This window comes from Ascidiella aspersa, chromosome 7, assembly GCF_963924565.1.
Source record: "Ascidiella aspersa chromosome 7, kaAscAspe10.2, whole genome shotgun sequence".
NCBI lineage: Eukaryota > Metazoa > Chordata > Ascidiacea > Phlebobranchia > Ascidiidae > Ascidiella > Ascidiella aspersa.
The window spans coordinates 9,551,940-9,567,750 of record NC_139453.1 but is presented as its reverse complement, the minus strand read 5'-3'; the positions used below and the strand labels follow the sequence as shown (position 1 = coordinate 9,567,750).

Below are 15,811 nucleotides of genomic sequence, written 5' to 3'. Positions count from 1 at the left end.
AGTAAAAAGGCCGCTGCATAACGATGGGAAGTGTTTGGGGGCAAATAAACACCACAGGACACCACAAAAAATCTCATTAGCTACAACCCTCTGCATAACGAATTATTTGGCAAAAAATGAGCATGCATGTAAAAAGAACGGTATTTTATAGAGCAGGCGAATTGGCAATTCTATATGATACAGGAAACCAGAAAATTATCGCAGAGTCTATATGCAGCGCTATAGTGAACGAAAGCCCGCAGCACATAAATGTGGGTGGAGCGACTTATTTGAGTTGTGATGCACGCGTTTTACATAATACAAAACACCAGAAAACAATCTCTAAATAACATAGGGCTTTGCACAACAAGGGAAAGCGATGTGAGCGGCCCACCTTCGTGAAACGAACTCGCACCGATGTGGGCAATGTCGGAAGTAATTCACTGAAGTGTGGACCAGGCCGTGGGCAGCATCAGAACAGTGCTCTGCTTGATCAAGTGCTGTACCACGTCGCCTTCTGCGCAAACATGGATGATAAGCCCATTTTTAACCGTCGACGTTGTTAACCGGCGAGGCTACTTTATAGACCAAAGGTCGCAAACACGCGGTCCATGAGCACATTTTGTGTGGCCCGCGACGCACTTTTGAGTATAAAATAACAATGAATTATCTATTTCCAATGCCAAATCTTTAGAGGTCTTCGTTTCACTTTTTATGCAACTTATACATCAGACCTCGGGGTATTCCTGATGGTTTCATTTGGCTCTCGGGAAAATATATGAGATGGTAATCTAATAAGTCCTGATACGAGGATTTGCAAGACACGCAAAACAGGCTACATTGGCCTTGTTGCGAAAAAAGTAAATTATCCTATCTGTCCCTTAAAACGGCGACCACAAACGGACTTTCGACCCAAATACGAGACGAAACCTATTTTTGCCAACCTGTCGGTAACTTAGGGTCGCGCCCTGAAAAGCAAATAGCAAAAGGCCACGGCGCGAACTAGCGAAGTCACTGTGATTTGTAGGGTGGCAAAAATACACGGTAACAAAGACTAATAACGACATACAAGCCAAAATTGGTCTATTTGCTTAAGACGGATTCGCAAAGGAAAGTAATTGGAACATTTTTTTGACACTGGCGGTTAAAAAACGTTCTGGGCACGATTTAACAGAGAGATGCGGTTTACAATTTTAAAACCATTTTGAAGTGCGTTCTTGGATAGATCGGATTTGAAGAACTGATTCCAAACCCTTTTTATTTAATCCGTCTTAAACCGGGCGGTGGTCGTGGCCATGTAAAACGTGACACATATAAGTGTGCCGCTGGAGAATATTGTTATCTAACTATAGCTACATTGCTTAATGGCATATCATAAAACGACATTTTTACTTTCACGACAAAGCTTTGAAAAAACTTTGAATATATATAATCATACGCAGTGCTTTTGAAATGAAACCCAAACTTTATGAGCACAACGCCCGGAGGTTGTAGTTCGACGTAGAAAGAGCACCAAAGTCCATATTAAACTCAATGGTTTTAGGCTAAGTAGAAATAAATCATAAAAAACTGTTACAACGCTGCTTGCCGAGCGAATTTTAAAGCGCCAAAAGTTTGAATCGACTAAGGCGTCGATATAAAATGTCGCCTTAAAAACCCTTGCGTGTTGCGAATTTTTTCCATTGATTAAGCCCATAAAACTAAATTTACCTGCCAATCGGAAAACAAACGTTTTTCGTTGTGTGTGAAGTCTTTGAATCGGCACAACTGCAATACAGACTCTCGCAGTTGCTATGAAGTTAAAGCGAGGTCTCACATCATACTACAACTTCACAAACCTTTTTGAGCGACGACCGCGGACGATCTTGCTTTTGCCTTGTTCATACTGCGAGCTGCATAGTCGTCAAAGCGCCATACCGCGTGAACTGCACAAAACAACAGCACTTTTCAGTCAATATCCGGCAGAATTCGATTCAATGGTAAAAGCTAAGTAGAAAACACCTTTGCTAAACCAGAGGTTTTCAAACTGCGAAGAACAACAACACTTTCAGTCAATATCCGGCAGAATTCAATGGTAAAAGCTAAATTAAAAACACCTTTGTCAATCCAGTGGTTTTCAAAATGCCCTCGGCTTAGCGCATTTCAGTTAAACTGCGAGTTTTAGTTTGGATGCGTTAAAGTAGGGTTCGGCAACGTACGACCCGCCAACTTTTTTACAAACTGGGCACAGGTAATTTCCTCCATTTTTTGCCTATTTTAACCACGTAAATACCAAAAAATGCGCTTGACCCATATGGTTGCGTTTTGAGAAAACCTTTTTAGTCTCAAGACTTAAAAGAATTAAGGTTACGATGTGCATAACTTTAAAGAATCATCTACAACGAAAGTTACGCAAACTTCCTATAGCTGAAAGCGTTTTATTGCGCTTTATACGAGCTTGTTGCATATTTTAAGTAAAGTAAAGTCCAATTTCGATCCAATGGTGGCATTTTAATAGATGCGTTTAGAATACGATGTGTGCTATTTGTTAAAAGTGTTCTATACCTGGAATAAACACTTGACTAAACTGCTCATATCTAATTGCAAGGGCGATATAGGGTAGATCAAAGTAACAATCAAAAACAAAGCGGGTTGAAAACCGACGCCTTTAGGCAGTGCTCAAGTATTCTGATAAACGGAATACACCAAGTTGAAAAGTGAACTTAAATTCCACAGTAATTGCATTGTCAGCGGCTCTAAGGATTTGTTTTACCCGTATTGAGATCTCCGATTTCGGTGAACCAAACACCAATCAGATCCGAGCCACCAAGATTGACTTTTGCGTCGAACAATGACTGCAGCGACGTTTCCCACACGGATGGGCCACCAGCTTTCATCTCAAATTTATCCAGCTCATAAACACCTAAGCAATTGAAGTAAACAAGTTGATCAAACAATCAACCTATAAGACATTTGTGTACATTCTTCAATATAAAAAGTTGTCGAATCAAATTCTGGTGTTTCGTTCAAACTTGTTTCTACTATTATTAAAAGCTTAACATTTTGTTTGACTATATTCTTTAAATTTAAGGGCGCTGGTCTAGAATCCTACCACAATGCACATTATTTAGGTTAGGGTGCGAGTTAGCGTTTGGGGTAGGGTGGGTCAAGTATTATTATTAAATAATGAATATAATAACACTTGACTCCACCCACACCCAAACTCGCACCCTAACCCAAATATTGTACGTTGATTTAATAATTGTGGTAGGATTCAAGACCAGCGCCAATTTAAGATCTAACTAAAAAAAACTAAAAAAAAAACTTACCATTTTTCTTGTTGTGATCTGTCATTTCGTTGCACCATTGTGGCATGTACATAAGACAGTTCTCTTGTTGAACAAATAGCGGAAAAATAGGTGCAACATAATCACTAAGCCATGCCTGATCCTTTGCCAAGGTTGCACGGGCTGTTGCGCGATGCTGCAAATTGTCTAAAATGGGCATTTACTTTTCAAAGGCTGACTGCATTTACCCTGTACATTACACACACTGCCGTTTTGTATTTAATTAGATTACACATGTGTTAAGCAATCACTGTTGGGCAAATTGATGAATTTTAACACAACCAATCCAGAAAAGAAAGCTAAGTATATTTTTTTGTCAATACTTTTTCAGATTTTTAATACTTTTACCAAATTATTAGAAATTATTACAGTTTTATTTAAAAAGAAATGCTTTTTAATGGAGAAGTTGGTTATTGTTAAGTATATGATATTAATAAAACCTTGTGCTATGTGTGGTTTAAATTTACATGGTATGATGCCAGAGCATGGTAAATATTAGAACACTGACATGCACAGGTAAAGCAGCTGATTAGAGAAAAAATGGACAAATAGTAGTTGTCATATTTTTAAAATGTTTTGGTATTTGTCATGTTTATAAGGGTTTGTGGAAATTTAGCTTTGTGGGCAAAATTTAAAAAAACACATGGCAAAATCTAGTTTTAAAGATGTAGTTTTCTCAAGTAACAACACATAAAGAATTGGATTGTCTCATTTAGATAAAGCTAGGAATCCAATATTCACTGGTTGGAATACACACATACAGGTATATTTTGAACTAATAAAATTGATGTTAAGCCCACTTCAAAAGGAATAAAATAGGCCTATATATGTTTTTGGGTGCCATAAAAACGTTTAGCAATATGTTTAGATAGGTTTATCCTAAGCTATTTTTAAGCATACCATATTCCCATATATGAATCGCTTGGTTGAGATTGGAACCAATTTCACTTGTCCAGTAACCGCTTAACTTTGACACCTTTGTTCTCAAGTAAAAGTGTTCTGTAGACAGCTTGGTAAACTTGCCAACCTCACTTGGTCGTATGAGATACTTCCTTAGTTCGTAAACCTTACTGCTCGCTGCACACGGTGCACTCACCGTAATGTTTCGCGTAAAACAGGAAGCATTTCTTAATACCTGTCAAAAAATCAATAACTCTTTATAGTGGTATTTTTAAAACATTTTGGTATTATTACAGACTAACAAACTTTACGTAATTTACATGTTAAACTTTTTTACCTTTAGAGAATAACAGTTTATGAAAAAAAATAATAACCTAACAATTAGCATTAAAATGTGTTTTTAAAGCTTAAAATATCAAATTGTTGTCAAAATTCCCCTTTATGGTCACTGGGTAGTTATCCTTATTTTAAATTTTTAAAGCTAAATTACATACAAGGAAACTAAGTTATTCTAGTATATTTTAATAATGGTACACACCTGGTTGTTGAAGATTAATTTGAAGATCATACTATATGCACAGGTTTTTGACCTTAAAGTTTGTTATAATGTCTAAAACGAAATTCCTAACATAAAACGAAAAAACATCAACATTAAACTTTGATAAAACAACCTTGAGAACGCAATGAAAGCTGGAACACCTGGTATACTCACTAACCAGATGAACCACCATTACACGCAATCCTCACATCAGACTAATTTCACCATTTAAATGGTTTGTAAATCAGTCATCATACAAAGGCTGCAATACCACAATAATGAAGAGGTTCGGAAGCAAATCAAAAAATTGAACTGCTTGTATAATTCACAAAACAAATCACGAGTACCTTGTCACTGAATTCGGATCAAAGGAAAAATTAAGTATACATATTTATATATGAAAAAAAGAAAGACAGGACACAACACTTTGAAATACTAGAGGAGATTTTTAATGTCCTCTTCAAATTCAAATGGAGTGGTTTTCGGTCCATAGCGCTTTTGTGGGATACCTTGGCGATCAATCAAAAACTTGGAAAAGTTCCACTTGATGGCGTTTGTCAGGGTGCCCGGGCAATTCTTGTGCGACTTTAGGTACTTGAAGAGGGGAGCGGCGTTGTCGCCATTCACCTTAACCTTGGCGAACATGTCAAACTGTACACCATATTTTTCTTTAGCGAACTTGTCAATTTCCTCGTTAGAGCCTGGCTCCTGGCTGTTGAACTGGTTGCAGGGAAAGGCGAGGATGCGAAGACCTTGGGGTGAGTATTTTTCGTGCAGTTCCTGCAGCTGAGTGTAGTTGACCTTGGTCAGGCCTCATTCGGACGCCACATTGACGACCAAGCCAACCAGGCCATTGTATTTTTGCAGGGACACTTCCTGCTCGTGAATGTCCATCACCGTAAAGTCATAGATTGACTTTGCACTTTTCCATGGCTTTTTGGAATCGTCCATTGCTGCTGACTTGTGAAACTTGCTTGGAATGCTGCCACCTAGTGCTACACGACTAGCTTTCGGCACAACTCTATGACACAAAACACCCAAAAACATTATAAAATGGCTACTTTGCAGCCAAGTAGGCAACTATAAATGCAGTGTAAGTTAATCAGGCATTGAGATTTGATTAGGGTAAAAGTAATCATGCAAAAATCATTAAACAAATAAAAGAAACTAAATTGTTAGCTAGAATATAATTAACTTATTTTCCATGCAATCATAAGTATCTCATGCAAAACATAAATATTTAACCAGTTTTACAATTTTTGAAGTTACCCTTAACAACAGGAAAACCCATACAAGTAAATTAAAGCATTGCTCAGTATGACAATTACCCACTTTTTATATTTCAAGTTAAATGTTGTAAAATTATCAAACCGGCTTTTGATAACTGGTGATAAGTGTGACTACCACAACAATATTTCAAAAATTTTTGATTTAGGCCTTAAAAAATGATTTTCTATGAATCTTGTGAACAAGTTTCTGTAATCAATTTCTTTGAAAATAGCATGGTAAATGCTGTGGAGAATTTTCTTGTATACAAATAAACCTTTAAAAAAGGTTGCAATTTAAAAAATATCTCAAAAGGCAAGTTAACTAAGTTCAAGCAATTGAAAAAATAAATCACCAAAAACACCCAAATTTATACAAAATTAATGGTTTTAAAAATTGTGTGCACTGTGCATGCCATGTTAGTTGGAAGCTATATTTTCTTAAAATTGTAATTGAAAAAAAATACAGATACAATTTAAAGTTCTTTCCACTACTGTTTATAAATTAAACAACCTTTTCCTAATCAAAAAGAGTATGAGCTTTTATCAAAACTATAGATCTACGCCCGAAGTGTAAGGAAGAGCGAAAAGTCGATAGAAGCCATGCCTTGAACTAACTGCCTGCTTTATTATAACCAATTAAAAAGCTAGTTGGTACGTTAGGTCAAGCTAAAAGCCAATCATGTGTATGGTGATACGAAAATGCGTTTACTTTTTAAACTGGAATCGTAGAGTGCAAAACGAAAAAAGAGCACCACTCGAAAGATGCCGAAAAGCACTAATGGCCAATGCAAATAGCAGACGTACTTTAAAGTGACAACAACTGCAGCTCTTGAGAGACTTGAGTGTCGCGCGTTGCAACAAGCGTGACCTGTTGGCCAAGCAACTGCACGCTCCACTCGGATTCTTCATAGATATTATAAAACGATTTCGTCTTTAACAATAGTGCAGTGCTTTAAGCCGAATAGGTGTATGTAACTACGCCATTAAAATTGCGGAATAACTAAAAAAATAATTCTAAAACATCAAGTAGTACCGGTACTGAGAGTGTTTATACCAGTCGTGCATAAACCAAAACGGTAGGCCTACAAAGGGTCGCGACAAGAAAAAAAAAGACTTAATTTCATCGACCGCACACTGATGTTTTTTCGGGTAGGCTATGACGTTCCTCCCAAAACGAGTTACAACTTAGCACTTTCAAGCGAAACAACCAGTGGTTGGATTACTTTTTTTGTCATCCGGTTCTATCACAAGTCATATTTTTTCAGCAAATAACCAAAGTAGTTGCAAGAACAGGATGCAACCCCAGATTCCAGCGATTGATTGGTGCAAACTGGCTGAATCCAATTGCTGCTAACCGCATCACTAAAAAGCAACAGTCGTCTCATTGATTTGTACTTATGACGCAACAATTTTATTATTAGACCGACAAACACAAAAGGAAAACTACTACAGTTATAAAAATTAACACAATATACTCTACATCAGGGTTTCTCAAACTGTGGTCTGCGCACCATTGGTGGTCAGCGACGACTGCACAGGTGGTCCGTGGCGATATCACAAGAATTAAAAAGTTACGCATAACGTTATAGGCTACAGCAAGTGACGACAACCTACGGCCCTCGGGGCGGATCCGGCCTGCGAATGTAATTTATCCGACCAGCAGCCTCTTTGACAAACTTGAGACGAGTCCATTTCTCATACTTTTCGACTATTTTACCTATGTAAGTGCGAAAAATTTTCGCGCTTTGCGTTAACGATCTTTATACATCAGGTTTGTTTACGTTATGATGCTGTCATTTGAACTAGATTAGCGCTTATTGCGCCGTGGAAGACTGACTGCCAAAGTGCCAAGTACGTCGCGTACAAACGGAAAACGTCAAAAATATTGGACATACATTTTCAATTTTTAATTTTAAAATGTAATAAAAACTTGGAAAAAATTTGAATGAAAATGCCGGTAGACCCCCCCCCCCCCCGCAAAAAAAAAATCGCGCTCGCTTCGCTCGCCAGGGACTTAAATAGGTTAACAAACACTGAACTGCATTAACTATTAGGGTTATCGCGTTTTCTCAAAGTAGTTTTATCACACTTTTCAAAATGAATAACGACGTTTTTGTGCAGCCCATTTTAGCCCGCGACTAGAAAAAGGTTGCCGACCCCTGTTGTACAGTATGTGTATTCTTTCGAATATAACTAAATTGCCGCAGTGATTCAAAACTTATTAATTTTGTAAACTTTGCTATCCAGTATCGTAAATCTTACTTGTTGCGCTTTGAATTTATGATGAATTGACGATTTAAGCAGAGGGAAGCAACCCATCCGTCCCATTGATGTTGTCAGTTTTGGAAATATATCAAATTTGGTTTTATATAGTTTTTGCTTTGTATAGCGGTCAAAACAGATTTACAAATAGTGGTCCGTGGTCCAAAAAAGTTTGGGAAACCCTGCTCTATAGAACTGTTACGTGCGAACTTCACCATTGCAAAAAACACGTGAGCTACTTGGATTTAAAAATTCGGTGTATCAGATAAAAAAATGTATTGACAGTAGGCTAACCAGCCAGGCTAAACCGGTTCGCTGATCTCAAAAAATTTTGAGAAACGGTTCTATAGAACCGGTGCGAACCGGCTGAATCCCACCACTGAAAAGAGCTAAAAATACAGCTTTCTGGAGAGCTCGGCCTGCATAAAGCAATACAAAAAGCAAAAACGCACACAAACCTCACACATTATGTTTATTACTTGTCTTTGTGAAGCAATTATGTGTGAGGCATCACGAAGACATTTGCTTTTACTTAGTTTATAAAACATAGCAGTGTTTGTTGAACTTTGTATCTCAACCACTTAAAAATATCAAAAAAGCGGTAGTCCTATACTTTCTTGAAGGCAATAATAACAAAAGTTAACAAAAGCCTGATAGACGAAACGGCAATAGGAATATACCATTATATTAACTATTTAGAAATTGTGTTCATTCAAGCTAAAACGTGGTACAAGTGCAGTTTTAAAAATTATATATGCTACCTCAAAACTTATATTTCTAGCCTAATTTCTCATCGCGAAAAATCTTTGCATTTACCTATGGTTGAAATATGCTAAACTACAGGTTTGGTGCATGACCTCGTACCCTTCTAACTCTGCTTTAACCAATCCCTATTTGATAGCTTATATCTCATCACTGCCGGTATACCAAGAAGCTAATTGTGGGATATATATCTAAACCAGTGGTTCTCAACCGCCGGTCCGCGGACCGATGCCGGTCCGCGTCAACTTTCCTGCCGGTCCGCCAAATGTATTACAATCTTAAATCTCAACTACAAAATGCAAGATGTTAAAGGCTTGTCCATCAAATTTAGAACTTCGCCAGCTTCGTAATTTGCAACATAGTGACATAACATAGAGCTAATGGTTTACTTTTGACTTTATCGTACGTCACAACACTGCAAGTGCCCAACTGTTTAAAAGTAGGCTAAAGCTCGTTTAAGTCTTAAATTTTAGGACAACTTTAATATAACCACGTATAACACGTATGATATCAAAGAGACAGCAGCAAATTGCTCATTGAATGAAAGTTCCATTCTTTGCTTTTAAGTTGCCTACTCTTGTGTTATTTTTGTATTTTGGGTTGATTTTGATTTTTGAAGTCCACCGTTCCGCAAAATTTGTTTTAAAATTTTACCGGTCCGTACGATAAAAAAGGTTGAGAACCACTGATCTACACCACTCAAAGCAGTGTTTCTCAACCTTTTTTCGCGGCGACCCAAAGTACCGGTATTAACTGTAAGTATGACGACTAAGGTTTGGCCACCCAATTGTATTTTCTTGTAAGCGAACTATAAAGAATCGCTTCTTGTAAGCGAACAAAAACTAGGCATTAGCATAAAGAATTTCAAATTTAAATGACTATACATTATTTGTATTGCCTCCTTAATTTTCTTAATTGAGAAATTTTGCTCAGAAACAATCTCAATTAGGATGAACATGTGAATTACTGCAGTCAGCGACCCAACCAAATCAAACAGCGACCCAATTTTCGGTCGCGACCCATAGGTTGAGAAGCACTGATTTAAAGGGAAAATGTGACCTCATCCAGCCATAAAACGTGCAACATTATTTTAAAATGCTCATTGGTAAGTATTCGTCAAATGCTAGTTAAAAGATAAAACAAAAATATTAAGTCTTGTGGCAAATTAATATTATTTACGGTGTTTAGGTCAAGGGTTTATCGAACGCTTTGTTGCGAAAAATGTTCGTATTAGTTAGGCCAATGTGAATCTGACTTTATTAGGTAGGCCTAAGTCATTTCAGAATTACTTAAGTCCCAATCAAGTCATTTGTAAAATAACTTAAGTCCAAGTAAAGTATTTTTAAATAAATATCAAGTCAAGTCCCAGCTCAAGTTATAAAAAGAAAACGTTATACTTTTTTTTTTAAACGCGGCCGATTACGAGCAATAACTGGACTAAAAAATAACAAAAACGCAACATATGGTAATAAAAAATTGTTTTATGTGAAAAAATTAAGATAAACATAGCTATATTTCATCAAAAAATACTTATTGAAAACGTTTCATTTTAACCCAAGTCCTTTGTGCGAAAGATTTAAATCAAGGTAAGTCACGTGAAAACAGTAACTTAAGTCAAGTGGCATACGTCATCACAACACTGCTTTATTGGATATGTTTGCAGTAATCAATTCGTACTTAGCCACAGGAAGAAATTAAAATAACACTTCGGCAACTCTTATCTATAGAAGCGGAAAAACATTAAGTCCGAAATATCTCGACGAGCTTTAATAGGTTTTTACTGACAATAATGTTGCTAAAACGCGAGGTTTTAGGTAGGATATTTTACTATAACATCAGTAACAATAGTCGAACGCCACCATCAGAATTTTGTGTAATTGAAAACGATTTTCATAACATTCAAAAAGTCGGGGAAAATATGCGTTTGTTCTGTTCATAATTAAATACACGACTTTATATTTTTAGGGTGAGCGATATGTTAGAATGCTATTTGAATAGGGAAACCGTTAAACTCTTTTAACTGATGTTATGTTCATATTTAAAATAATAAAACGATTTCGTGCGAAAACCAGTAAAATAATCCAGATGTATCAACTGTTGAAACTAAAATTTATTGTTAATAGTTCCTGGGATGCCAGATTGCGTTCTGTATGAGCTTATATATTCTTCCAATGTCAAACTTTCGTCTATTTGTAACTATAGCTTAAACCTCCATCCAACAAGCTTCATAGTGTTGTATGTCCTTCTTTTTTATTGGGTTTTGTAACTCACGACGTTCGTATGTCCAGAGTGCAATTTGCCTTCCCGCGAAAGATCTTTGACGTGAAATGCTTACACAAAAGCTTGACAGCGTCATGTTTGATGTAAAAAATCGCCGTTTTACAACAAAAATTGTTCTTTTGGGCATATTTATCGCAGAATTTCGGCAAAAATGTTTTGGCGAAAATCTTTGGCGGCCACAAATTATGGAATAGTCGAGCAGTGATTTGAAGGCGCTTTAAGTTTGAAAAGATTCACCCGACAGGCAATCATACTAGAAGAATGAAAATCAATTATTATGAGGAATAGCCCTGTGCTCAATTTCTAAAAAATTGGCGGGTCGGATAAGACCAGCAGGTCGTTGGTTGTTGACCCTGTTCTAAGCCCATCCCAAGGGCAGACAGTCCAGGGCCAAAGAACTACGCCGTCCAAACGTCGATTTCACAATGACAACTGAAAATCTGTTATCCTCTTCTAAAGGCTATTGCAACTTTAAGGTCATTTAAATCATAAACCGAACTTTTTCGAATTTATTCCGATAAGGTTACGACTTCGTCGTCGTAGATATAAGTGTGTATTTGGTTTTATTATATGCCATACTGGTTTTCATTATATTTCATTTTAGATAATTGTACGCTTCAATAGATACTATTGCTTTACAATAGGTCTTATAATGTGTGTTCCTATTATTTGTACCAAAAATAGCTTATAAGAAATACTGAAATAAAACGTTAAAATTATTTCGTAGTTTCCATATAAAATAGCTTATTTTTTTCATTGTGGTATGGCCACGATCCTCCCAAACTGGATTATTAGGTTTTATAATATGTCAAATTGGTCTTCATTCTCAAATACAAGTGCTTAGGCCTATATTACCTTAATTTCAATCAGACTTTCGCGCCTTAGGGCTGCCATGCGTTGTATCTGCAGCGGCCCAAATTATTGTTTAACGCGTGTGGGGTTAAGCCAATGATTCTCAACCTTTCATGGCTTACGGCCCCCCTCAAAAATAGTAATTCGAAACATGAAGAAAAATGCCATTTGTTGTAATGGTCTCTAAATGTACACAAATAGTTGTTAAAAAGCTTACCAATTGAACAAAAATCAGATTCCTAAAAATCTCAAATATCTCGGCAACCTTGAGCATTAGAATTGGCACTCCAAGGCGCCGCGGCTGCTTAGCTTTTATAGTGGCCAAAAGTGCAGACATGGGTAAACTATGGCCGGCGGGCCGTCAAGCAATTTAATCCGACATGTGGCTCATTTTCCTTAAAATACAAACAGTCAACTTAAAGTCTCAAAAAGCAAAAAAGGCCATTGTAAGTTTTTTGTGTAAAACTTGTACGTATTTTAACCTTGATTTGGTGGGTTTACGTTACCGACAACTTGATGAATGCTAATATATCAAGCAATTTAGACGACATATACTTGATCTGTGTGTAATGCGCCTGGTTCACCTTTAAATCTGAATTAAAGTTTGTATTTGACACCAATTAGCCATCATTTGTCTTTTCTTCAAATCGACTTCAGTTGTAGGCCTGAACTCTCAACGTAATGACATGTCCTTTAACTTACCGGTACTTGTTTTATAGGATTATTACTCATAAGTGTGACGTAAAATTCCGTATTTTTTAGATCCTGTATTCTTGATGGCCTGCGACATCATTTTATGTTTCTCGTGCGGCAAGCGGTAAAAAAATATTTGCCCACCCCTTTGTATGATAAATAGTAGGCCTAAGCGCCTAAAAAATAGCAACATTGACGTCATATATAGGAAGTGATGGGATTCAATATTTTTGTCAGCCGGTTCTATCACAAAAGTCATACATTTCAGCCGGTTCTGCTACAAAAAGTCATATTTCCGGGAAATAATTGAAGTAGTTGCAAGAACAGGATGACAACCAGGTTCCAGCGAATGTTGCGAACTACGAACAGGCTGAATCCCATCACTACTGACAGTCACACTAAAAAGCAGCAGTCGTCTCATGGCTACTTATGACGCAACAATTAGACTTTCAGATAAACAATGACAAAGGAAAAATTACTACAATGACAAAAATTAACACAATGTACAACCATAGAATACTAATTACATAGAAGGCTCACTGGGTCTCGTCACGCATGAGTAACACTGACACGATTTGTTGAAAACACGGGTTTCGGCCAAGCTTGCCAACTGGTATATTTATATACCAAATTCTAGAAATCTGGTATATTTAAAACCTGTTTGATATGCGAATTTTTCGTTTGGTATATTTTGGAAAACTGGTATATTCTTGGTATATTTTTGAAATTAAAAAAACTGTTTCTGAATTTTCACCACAGATTTACTTTACAATCTGGCAACCCTAACAGTAACAGTAACAGTAGGGCGCAGGACTGAAGAGCGCTCTTTCACTTACGTACGTGAAAAGTTATGCAAAAAACAAAACAAAATAATACCGCATACCGGGTTAGCGTTTGGGTGAGGGTAGTTCAAGTAATATTATGTTCATTATTAATAATAACTTGACCCACCCTCAACCAAACGCTAACCCGCCCCCTAACCCAAACAATATGTGTTGTGGTATGCGGCATTTGAAGAAAGTTTTTCTTTTATTATTTTTTACGTACAATAGTGAAAGAGCGCCGACTGAAGTTACTGAATAATAATGGCATCAAGGAAATGGAAACCACGTTATGATGGTCAACGAAAATTTCGTTCAGAATGGTCTCATGAATTTCCTTGGATCTCTAAATCTTGTGATGGAGGAGATGCACCTTATTGCAAACTTTGCAGAAAAGTGCTTGCTGTACGAAAAGCAAGGTCTCAGTGGCCTTCATCCAAATGTGGTTCTTTCACAGATGTCACGTTTACCGTTTTCGCAACTTCCATTTCAGCACCTTCTATCACGTAACCCAGATCTTGAAAGCCAGTACAGAAAGTTAATTTGTCACATATGGGAAGAAGAAAAGTCTGCTTTTCCTGACGGATTACCAAAAGAAACTGTTCCATTTTGGCTTGGCATCCGAAACTATGAAACTGTTGATAGTTGTAAACCCTACAAGGAGTTAGCACATTATGCTCTTGCTTGTTTGGCTACTCCAGTCAGTAACGCCATTGTTGAGAGAATGTATTTAGCCACGTCACTTGTGTAAAAACTAAATTCCGAAATAGGCTTAAACTTCCAATGCTAGAAGCAATTCTGAGAGTAAGGCATTGTTTAATTATGAAAGAAGAATACTGTAAGAAATTTGATGTTACCCAACGAATGTTCGAAAACTCTAATTCACATAATATGTATGATCTAGAACAGGGGTCGGCAACCTTTTTCTAGTCGCGGGCCAAAACCAAACTCAGAAAGGTCTCCGCGGGCCGCACAAAATGATAACTAAGAATTGTGTTATTTTCATGTTAGAACAACTGTGAATCAGCCGGGCCTGGGCGCGGATCGTTTTTGTCCTTAAAATGTGTTTAATTACGTTTACGGGGGCAGTAAAGTGTTGGCGCAAAGCGCGAAAAAAAGCGTTGGTTTGGTTTAAAATTCGAGTTCACACGTCGTCATCCGTACTACTAATAAAAGTGTAATAAAAATAATTTTAGGAAACGCGATAACATTTAAAGTTAATCTAGGTCGGTGTTTGTTAGTTTTTAAGTCAAGACCCACCTGGCAAGCGAAGCGAGTGCGATTTTTTTTAGGGTATTCTGGCATTCCTTGCAAGTTTTTATTACATTGCCGAAAATAAAAAACATGTTAAAAAATATATCTCCAACATTTTGAATAAGTTTTCCGTGACGCACGTAGAAAGATGGTTCGCGCGAAGCGCGAAAATTTTTTGCACTTAGTAGTTAAAATAGTCAAAAAGTATGTGAAATCGACTCGTGTCTAATTTGTCAAAGAGGTGGCGGTCCGGATGAATTACATCGGCGGGCCGGATCCGGCCCGCGGGCCGTAGGTTGCCGACCCCTGATCTAGAAAATGAGGATGGAAATGAGTATGAATTACTTGACTAAAGTTTTCCATTCATATCAATGCATCGTTTTATTTTTCAAGGTTCGAACATTTATTTTTCAAGGTTCTTGATGAAAAAAAAATAGGTTTGGTATATATTTGGTATATTTTAATTCAAAGTTTGGTATATTGTTGCCTTTACAATCTGGCAACCCTGGTTTCGGCGGCAATTGTAGGTAGAGTATTCATGTCGTTTGTTGACCTGCGTATTATTTTCGCGTTGTCGCGTATTTTATTCAGCGTTTCAGATGCACGAACTTTTCTAATTATATCCCTGTCCATTTTTTTCAGTTTAATATAATTTAACATGTCAAGTATTGGACTGACAAGTGAGGTAATAGCCGAACTGCTTAACGTTCCCCAAGAAGTGAAATTACAACCACTAATCAAGCCAACAGCAGAAGCACCCATCAGTTTAGTGTCTCAGCTGGGAGAGATTCAGCTTCCCTTCTAGCCTATGAAGCAATTACGGATTGGTTGCAGTTATTTTTAAGAAAATATCAACCGGGTTGTATAATATCACAA

At 37.1% G+C, this 15,811-nt stretch overlaps 2 protein-coding genes across 2 annotated transcripts; both read right to left on the bottom strand.

The window, feature by feature from the left end:
• LOC146137618 (protein NipSnap homolog 3A-like) lies at positions 1-4,831 on the bottom strand. The gene is made up of 6 exons (XM_083393213.1): positions 4,744-4,831; positions 4,206-4,440; positions 3,288-3,452; positions 2,732-2,881; positions 1,818-1,904; positions 1-496 (listed from the first exon to the last, which is right to left on the bottom strand). The coding sequence occupies exons 1-6, from the start codon at positions 4,771-4,773 to the stop codon at positions 420-422; spliced, it is 744 nt and encodes a 247-aa protein (XP_083249339.1). The 5' UTR covers positions 4,774-4,831; the 3' UTR covers positions 1-419.
• A 138-nt stretch (positions 4,832-4,969) lies between these two features.
• On the bottom strand, positions 4,970-6,751 carry LOC146137617 (glutathione peroxidase-like). Its single transcript, XM_083393214.1, has one exon. The coding sequence runs from the start codon at positions 5,788-5,790 to the stop codon at positions 5,179-5,181; it is 612 nt and encodes a 203-aa protein (XP_083249340.1). The 5' UTR covers positions 5,791-6,751; the 3' UTR covers positions 4,970-5,178.
• Between the last annotated feature and the right edge of the window lie 9,060 nt (positions 6,752-15,811).

Coding starts and splice junctions, on each gene's coding strand:
- LOC146137618 (XM_083393213.1), bottom strand. CDS start 4,773: ATGATCTTCAAATTAATCTTCAACAACCAG. Junction 3,453..4,205: donor GATTCATATATGGGAATATG/GTATGCTTAAAA, acceptor TGCCCATTTTAG/ACAATTTGCAGCATCGCGCA. Junction 1,905..2,731: donor AATCGGAGATCTCAATACGG/GTAAAACAAATC, acceptor TGTTTTGTGCAG/TTCACGCGGTATGGCGCTTT.